Source organism: Vigna unguiculata, chromosome 3 (genome assembly GCF_004118075.2).
Source record: "Vigna unguiculata cultivar IT97K-499-35 chromosome 3, ASM411807v1, whole genome shotgun sequence".
Taxonomy (NCBI): Eukaryota; Viridiplantae; Streptophyta; class Magnoliopsida; order Fabales; family Fabaceae; genus Vigna; species Vigna unguiculata.
The window spans coordinates 8,154,933-8,164,591 of record NC_040281.1 but is presented as its reverse complement, the minus strand read 5'-3'; the positions used below and the strand labels follow the sequence as shown (position 1 = coordinate 8,164,591).

General features: G+C 27.5%; 1 protein-coding gene across 1 annotated transcript; it reads left to right on the top strand.

Annotated features, from left to right (window-relative positions):
• Positions 1-203: 203 nt before the first annotated feature.
• On the top strand, positions 204-1,294 carry LOC114179201. Its single transcript, XM_028065450.1, has 3 exons — positions 204-357; positions 484-630; positions 767-1,294. The coding sequence occupies exons 1-3, from the start codon at positions 280-282 to the stop codon at positions 1,046-1,048; spliced, it is 507 nt and encodes a 168-aa protein (XP_027921251.1). The 5' UTR covers positions 204-279; the 3' UTR covers positions 1,049-1,294.
• The last annotated feature ends 8,365 nt before the right edge of the window (positions 1,295-9,659 follow it).

The window sequence follows — 9,659 nt, the reverse complement described above, 5'->3', positions numbered from 1 at the left end:
TTTTCCTCTTTTCCCCGTGTCTCTCTATATGTGTAATAGGTATGGTGGTGTCAGATAGTCTTTAACTCTTTATCTCATGTTTTTTATTTTTTTATTTTTTTTATTTTACTTTCATACAGAGAAACACATGGTAGCAATGGACGATTTTTATCAATTTCAAACGGCAAGAATCCAAGAAACATCACTCCAATCACCAGCTATAAATACCCAGCAAGAGTTATTAAGTGCTCTCAATTTAACATTCACCACAGAGATAGAGAAGACTGATAAACACAGAAGATGGCTTGCAGAGTGCAGAAAAGGATATCACTGCGCAGAAAACTTCATATTCTGCGAGTCCTTACCAACTCAAACTCTGTAAGGCAATCTAACACAAACTATTACAACCTCTCTTTCTCAATTTCTTTCGCATGATTTCAAAACTGAACTAACTTTCTTTCTTCATACACACTGAAGTTGTTTCTGTTTTGTTTTGTTTCGTAGGCCAAGAGAACCTCCATTTCCAATACCACCATTCTGCGCTTGTACAAGCTAAAGCTCGCCTTGGAAACTGTCAAACGACATTATGAAAACCTACTAGCCGCAAGAGGAGAGCACGTTAACCTATTGAACCATGTCAAAGAGAACAAGGTAGGTTTATTCTCTCAACCTTTTCCTCGTTACAAAAACAAGGTTTGTGTACAAAAGTGAAACCACCAATCATAAAAACATGTTAGATATACACGAATGTTGTTTCTATGTTTAATGTTGGAAAAATATGTGGCAGGATGTGAAAATAGAGAAGGTAAGGGCAGGAACTTTTATGGTGAAGGTCACCTGTGAGAAAGGTAGTAACAAGCTAGTGACTATTTTAGAGGCATTTGATGAGATGTGTCTGAATGTTCAACAAGCCAAAGTTTCATGCGAAAAGGATTTTTCTTTGGAAGCCATTGTTGTGGCTGAGGACCAGACCCTTGATTTGAGGGATGTCACTGAAGCGCTTCTGAAAGCTATCGGAAAACAGAGTGGTGAGAACTCGCAGAAGTTTGACAAAAGCTGTGATTTTTGACTTCTTTTCAATCACTTTAGTCTGCTCAACATCTTGTGTATCTCAAACTGGTTAATACCAATTTCACTTTCATCTTTATATAAACCAATTTCTCGAAGTTTTTGGCTTGTTTTCTATGTGCTGGAACATAACTGTGTTAGACTCATAATGGTGGCAAAAAATTATAAACAAGTGCAGCACATCCACACCCTGTGGTGGGGAATGAATGAAGTTTCAGCAATGAGAAAAAGAACAGTTCCATGAGAATGATTAGGATCACTTGGACCAGTGAATAAGTCATATAAATTATTCGGTAGAAGTTGTTTGTTTGATATTTTAAAATCATATTGTAAGAATGGTATAAATTTAGGGGGAAATGGATTAATTGGTTCAATCAATGACCAAATATAAACAACAAAGTTGTGGTCCATAAGAAAGTTGGGCCAACCCAATTTTTACACCTTAGTTTGCTTCTTCTTAATATTTATTACTACTCAAAGGATTTTTGTTGTAGGTTATGTGCCTTCCTTCTTTTGAGATGAATTTTGGTTTCTTTTGTACTTTATTATAACACATGGTATGAGTTAAATTGTAGTTTTGAATTATTTTTAATTCTTCATCAGTAATTTTAGTCTCTTCATTTTTTTTATTATGATTATAGTCTTCATGTTCTAGAATATCTATAATTTTTGTTTTTTTTTAATTCTACATATGCTCTGTTATTTTTTATTTTTTTTAATTAATTGATTTTCTAGGTTCTAGTTCAAATAAAAGAAATAAACATATGAAAGATTAAAAATTCAATCAAAATTGTGAATTTTTTAATATAAGCATTAAATCCATAATTAAAAATAAGGGTAAAACATAATTTTAAACTGGAGACTAAAAGACTGTTTTAATATTTAGTATAATTATTTGATAATTGTGAGGTATAGTATTTATGCAAAACATAATTTATGTTATCCATAGGCTATCAAGTAGGCATCCACTCCAAAGATTTTAGATTTCTACAAAGTGAAATATCACTTCCATATTTTAAAATGAAATTAAAATATTTCTTTAAGATTTCCCTCTATGTTTACAAGTCTCATATATTATTAGCCATAAAAGTTTAAGCAAGTTGTACTTAACTCAGCACTTACGTAAATTCAATTATATTTGTATGGGTTGAGTTTGGATGAATGGATTGGATTAGATAACATGGTAATAAATTTAAACTCAATCCAACTTAATTACATAATAAATATATTATAAAAATATTACTTATCTAACGATTTTACTGAGGATAATTGTATGTAGGTGTTGTAAATATTGTTGTTACCTTATAAATATTAAATTAAAATTATTGAAATTATTTATTTTTTATTTTTTTAAGAGATTAATCATTTTCATTTTTTATCTTTTTTTTTTTGTTAAAATGAGATTGAAGTCCAAAAACAAATTGCACAAGAACAAAAACTATTCTAGAAATGATCATTTCTAAGATATTAGATAGGAGTAAGTGAAGTAGATAAAAAAGAAATTCTTCTAACATCAAATAATCTTTCTTTGTTGATAAACAAAGAACAATTTTGTTATGTTATCTTTGTACAAATATATAGTTATTATTGATAGAATGAACTAAATTTAGTTTTATCCAAGTTTGCGACTTGGTAGTGAAAAACCTACTCCTATTTTCTGCATTGTGAGGTGGTACATATTTCAAAATTTATATGGAACAATCTCCAAAGCATGTAAATTGTCTCCTCTATTTATAAATAACGTTGACATGTTGAGTTTGTAGCTCCCTTTTAGATATACCCAAATTAGTAACAATTCTATCATGTGTAATTTGTTAAATAAAAAACTTTAATTATAATAGGTGATCTAATTCTTCAAATCCTTTTCCAAACATTATCAACCTAAAGATTATTGAAGTTGTTTAACATTTTATAAATACTTGATAATGTAAACTTTCCGTTTTTGCTGTTAAGTCAAATTCTTTTATCTTCATCTGTCTGTGTTGAAGAAGGAAGTAAAGATGAAATTCTTTAGACATCTTGAGTAAGTAAAATTTTGTTACGAAGTTGTATTTTTTAAATATTTGTCACATTAAAATATACTAAATTTATAATTTAAAAAGAAAAAAAAAGAGACTTTAACTATTTTCAATTATCGAAATTAATGTTATGATTTCATTTGAATATATGACAAAACGAGCTGTAATTGAAAAATAAAAAGAAGTCATGAATGATTGATATTATAAATTTAACAGATGAATTAACGCGAAATTAAACTTAATTATCTAATTACTAAAAATGTTACAATTTAAAAGTGGAATAAACATGTTTTTAGTCCTTAAAGTATTATGAAAAATTACAAATGGTGTCTACTTTAAATTTTAACATTGTTTGGTTCATATACTTTCAAAAATATTGGTTTTAGTCTCTTATTTTCAACGATGTTTCATTTCAGCAGTAGGAAGGACTACTGATATGTGTCTGCCACATGTTGTTTCAGTTTTTTTCTTTTTAATGAAAGTCATTTTTTTTAAAACACTATCGTTTAAAGGTTTTATTCAAACAATGTGTTTAATTAAATTGAATTAGACTCTGTAAAATTGAATCAGTTTATGGTCTACTTGACAAACCAAAATGTTTGACAAACATAGGTTGGTTGCAAATGGAGGTGGAGGTGTTGTTTGCATCACAAGCAGATGAAGGGTTTTTTGTGCGAGGAACAAATGTGGAATCATGTGCTGAAGAACAAGGGTGATACAAAATAGATGAATCTTTGCTTGTTTTCATTACATTTAGGGTTTTTTCAGGTGACGGCGTAAGTGTTCTTTGTTTTCGTTCAATATGGAATTAACTTGTATGTGTGGTTTGTTATTTTTGTTCAATGAGGGATTAACGACGTTGGTGAATGTTTTTGTTGCACGTGTTATTTTTTTCTATAGGAGATGGGTTTCACGATTGTATTTTATCACATGGGAAATTTTGAAAGATTTAGGGGGAGGTTTTTGAGTTACAAAAGGGGAAGGGGGGAGGCAACATGTTGTGCGAGGAGTAGATCCTAATATGTGGTCATACTTTGAGGCATTGTCAATCGTGCAAGAGAAGTTTAAATATCATAGAGATGAATATGTGGTGGAAGCCTAAGAGAGGTAAGATGGATAGAGATTTGAGGCCTCTGACTGTAGATAAGGATGCTTTGCAATTGTCTAATGCAAAATACAAGAAAGAGGAGGTGAAGATTTATGTTGAACATTTGGTTAGTACAACTCAAATAATTGATTTTATTGAAGGTTCGAAGAGATGAGGACTAAATGTTGAAGGTGGTGCTCAGAAGGGGGTTGTTGATGTTAATGATGAGGGTGTATAGGTTCAAGCTAATGATGTTGAGGATGAAGCTACTGATGTGAATGATGAGGTTGTGGAGGTTATTGATATGAATGATGAGGTTGTGGAGGTTGAGGTTGAAGTTGTTAAGGAGTGGTTGCTAGCGTGAATGATGAGGATACAGAGGTTAAAGCTGGGGATGCTGAGAAGGGGGTTGTTGGTATGGATTTGGAGGTTGAAGGGGGAAATGGAGAAGATGGGAATGGTGATGTGATTGTTGACGAGGATGCAGTGGTGTTGAATCTAGGGAGGAAGGTGTTACAATGAGCTACAATGACAAAAAAAAATACTTCACTACCACAAACTCTTTCTTCTTCTTTTTCTCAAACTATCCTTCATTTTAAGGTTCTACCTCATCATCCCATTGGAAGTAGCTACAATGAGCTTCACTCTACAATGAAAAAATAAATTACTTCAGCAAAATGAACTACCACAAATCTAAACACTACAAATACCTTTGTTACTTATTGTCCAGTTTCAACATCTCCAAAAAACTCTTCTATTGTTCTTCATTGTAGTTGCTTTCAGAAACAATAGTCTTTTCTCACATCCACAAAGTTTTGGTCCAATTTGTGAAGATCTCAACTATGAAGATGAGGATGACAACATCGTACAGTTGGATCCATAACTCTTCTTTATAGTTCAAAAGGTATAACACCATAAAATCCTAATCCCTAAAACTCCCTTCCACCTATGTAATTTACATAAACCTCAATATTTTGATTGAACAAACAAACCCAAATTAAATAAAAATCTTAAATTTCACCATTAATTTCGTAAAACGCTTCGTAAAAGGATTCTAAAAATGTTGTTTATTAAGTAAAACCTAAATTCCAAACTTTTCAATCTCACATGATGTTATACAATTTACTTAAATGCATCGTTTTATTAAAACCTTTAAATGGTGTAATGTATTTTTAAAAAAATTGATTTTCATTAAAAAAAATTGAAATATCACGTGAAAAACACTTGTCACCACACGTATCAACAATCCTAACATTGAAGTGCAACGTTGTTTACTCGATGAATTTTAACATTGTCAAAAACAAAAGACTAAAATCAATACTTTTGAAAGTAAAAGGACCTTTTAACATAATTGAAAATAAGAGATTAAAACCAATATTTTTTTGAAAGTATAAGATCCAATAATGTCAAAGTTCCAAATAGAACATTTACAATTTTTCGTAATTCTTCCTAACCAAAAACATACTTATCTTGAAAGTTAATTAGAATAAAAATAAGTCGCACCTTGTGTTTATTAGCCATAAATTTTACATTTATCACTGAATTTCTGTAATTAATGAACTGTGTTTCTTTTCTTATAGTAGTTGTAAATGGGAGAAAGAATACATTTAACATAGACCTTTTCAATTTGAATCTTTTTATTTTTTTAAAGTTTGGTTGACATGGTTGGTTGTGATGTTAGATTCGAGAAAAAAGTAATATCCACATTATGGTGTGTGGTTGAAAAACTGAAAAGAAAGTAATTAAAAAAATGGTGAGAAAATCTTTAAATTAAATGCTATTAGCAGGTTACACGGATCGTGATTCTACACAGCATGTGACTTACATTCCACTGGTTTACGACCACATTTCTGCACATTGGGATCATCAAATTGCCATTATTCTTTATAAACTCCAACAATACACACTTCAAGGATTCAGGAACAAGTAACTTATTACTTTCTTTTCTTAAAAGACTTTTATTTTATTTCGACTTTCCACAAATTAAATAAAAAATATATAATCTATAAAATAATAATTAATCTTATCTTAAACTTTAGAAATGATAGGTAAATAACAAAAATTCAAAAAGTTGACGATTAGAAAAAGCAGTTAAATTCCGAATTCAATGGTTTTAAGAAGAAGACCTTATTAGTATATACTATTACCTCGTTGCGCATATTCCCTTTTACTTTTAAAACATTGATAAAAATATATTTATTATAGATTTTGCCTCACTGCACAAATTCCCTTCTACTAGAGAAAACTTTTTGTATTTGTTTAAATGTATTTCAAATAAGTCCTCTGTACCAAAGTATGAATTTTAAATAGTTGAATTCTTAAATTATAATTTATTTAAAATACAACATGAAATAGTAAATAATAAACTATAAGTAAAAATCAATTCAAATGTATACTATTTTATAAATTTAACACCTAAATTCATTTAATTTCGTTCCATTAACCATTAATGCATGTCATTTTCAGGTAAAATTAGAGACATTACGTAATTGAAATTTATAGTGATTTGACAAACATAAAATATTAAGTTGAACATGTTTTTATTAATAAATGTAAAAAGGGACACATATACTTAAATTTAAAAAGCTATCTCATGGATATTTATGTTTTATCAAAGGAACTAAAAAATCATATAAATAATTAAAAGAATAGACGACTTTCAAAAAATTGTATTAAATTTGAATATTTGTTTTTAACACTTTCTATATATTTGACTCTATCTCAAATTATTAATTTGCAACAAAATTCTAATCTCAATTTGCAATCCACATGCCAAAACATAATTTATTACATATTTATCAATTCTTGACAACTTTTCGTTCTCGAATTGAGAGAAAGAACCGCTGTCAATTTTTTTCCACCTCATTTTTATTTATATGATTTAGATCGTCAAACCAAGTTAGAAATTACTTATGCAATTGAAAATATCACTTGTACAAATTCTTTAAATAAAAATTTAATTCCCCTTTGTTGAGATATCACTTTAAAAATAAAATCCCAATGTTGATATTGATGACTAACATGATTTTGTTTTCTCTGATGTCAAATATGAAAAAAATTATAATTGTATAAATATAATGAAAATTTCAAATAAAAATTAGATAAATGTTAAATAATTATATACATATAAAATGATTTAATATACACCTTAAAAGTAAGTTATGAAACTAAGGAAACAAAAATTCATATAAGTTTTTATATCTAGTAATTTAAAACAATATTAGAATGGACATGAGAACATGATTTGGGTGTGATGCACGGATACAATACATATATCATATATGATATCTGATATCAGATACATTGATACGTTTATTTTAAGAATAATAGGATATGATACATAATAAATAGGCAATGTATGAGTATTGAAAAGTGTATAACAATTCTTAAAAATATAACAAATATATGATTGTTATTGTGTGAATTCAAATTAAAATTATATGTACTAAAGTTGTCAATATAAAAAATATAAATTATTGTCATCATAAAAGTACCACTACAAGAAAACTCTTAAATAATGATCAATTTTAGTAACCCAAAATATGTTAGAGACCAATTTACTAACTAGAGACCAATTATTTTGGTGGCCACAACTAGTTAATGTTAATGACCAATTTAGAAACCAATTCATGATAAAAATACTATTTTAATTATCAATTTAAAGACTAATTATAATTTTTTTAGACTATTTTAGTTGTCAATAATTTTTAGTTTTTAAATTGGTACCTAAATTGGTCAAAATATAGTGACTAATTATTTTTTGTCACTAAAATTTGTTATTATTCAAAAATTTTCTTGTAGTGTACTATAACTTTATAAATTAGATACTTCACTAATAAGTATCAATAAAACATCCTAAGATATCGAACACAAATACATGTCGGAGAAAGATACATGACCCAAATTAAAGTATCTATGCATCATAGATATGTGCATATCCATTTTCAATTTAAAAAATTAAATGTTAGTCATACTCATATCCAATAAGTGTGAGAATTCCCCATCAAATCCAGAACAAGTTAATATAATATCTATGGAAATTGGTAAATTTATCATCCATACATACAAAAAAAATTGGTCTGAACTTTGTTCCATCACAAAAAACAATAAAAAATAGGTCTTATACACCAATTTACATGTAATAAATAAAAGGATTAAATATGTCTTTAGTTTCTAAACTTTAATCCGGAATTGGAATTCGTCTTTGTACCAAACTTTAAAAATAAATAGATATGTTCTTTTTAATCCAAATGTATTAAGAAAATTTAATATGTCAAACAATAATCCAAATTAAAATTTAAATTATTTTCATCATTTGACACATTTCAGTTCAAATACTAACGTAAAACATCATTTAACACGTAAAAAAGATTAACGTCATCGGATTGGAAAACTTTTATATATATATATATATATATATATATATATATATATATATATATATATATATATATATATATATATATATATATATATATATATATATATATATATATACCAATTAATTTTTAAAGTTTGGGATTTCACAGGAGTACAAAACTCATCAAATAAAAAAAAAAGGTTTTGTCAAAATTTAAATCATAAAAAAAAAATCCAAGTTGATCCATAATTATGTACATGCAAAAACAACATTAAAACGATCTAATTATCATATAGAACTTAAATTGGAATTAAAAAAAAAATAACTAGTTTTCTAATAAAACTAGGAGTTGTTGAAAATGATGAAATAAAAACACCAAAATCTTTTTTATCACTTCAAAAAGTACACACCTAGGTGTAGAAGTCAAAAACTGAAAATTCGCACATCCCACAAATTCTCAAATCATGAATGCACTCCTTAAAGAAAAAAAAAAAGAAATTAAAGAAAGGAGACAGAAAATAAATTTCTCAAGGCAAAAAATTCAAGATTTGATGCTTTGTACTTAGCTATAGTTTGATGAAGGAAAATCACAAATGGAAAATGAATCGGGTTTTTGTTTTCGTTATAAATGAGGAAATTGAATAGTTCAAGGTAAATTGTTTAAAAAAATTTAATGATCTTATGTATTTTTTTAAGAGTTAGATAGGTTTGTAGTTTATATACTGGCATGGGATTTGAATTCGTTTAATGTTTATGTATTTTGATCTTTAAATTTTTAAAAAATGAATGAATATAATCTTCTTAATCCAATGATGTTAATTTTATTTGTATTAAATGGATTTGAATTGAAATATGTCAAACATTGTAAATATCTTAAATATCAATATAAAATATCATTTGACATGTCAAAATTCGTTATTGCAACTGAAATAAGAGGATTATGTGTATTTATTTATTTTTAAAGTTTGAGATTCAATTATATCATAGTTGATGATAAAGACAAATTCAAATTTTGAGTTAAATTTAAAAAAAAAAACATATTTAATATTTAAAAAAAATAAAAGAAAGAAGTTGGATTATTGTTGACCCATTAAAATTACTAATATCACTCACTTGGGCCAAACTATTCATAGTGTAATTCTAAAAC

Excerpts from the sequence above, each read along its gene's own strand:
- LOC114179201 (XM_028065450.1), top strand. The coding sequence starts at position 280 with ATGGCTTGCAGAGTGCAGAAAAGGATATCACTGCGCAGAAAACTTCAT. Across the intron at positions 358-483 it reads TCCTTACCAACTCAAACTCT|GCCAAGAGAACCTCCATTTC; the intron begins GTAAGGCAATCT and ends TTTGTTTCGTAG. Across the intron at positions 631-766 it reads ACCATGTCAAAGAGAACAAG|GATGTGAAAATAGAGAAGGT; the intron begins GTAGGTTTATTC and ends AATATGTGGCAG.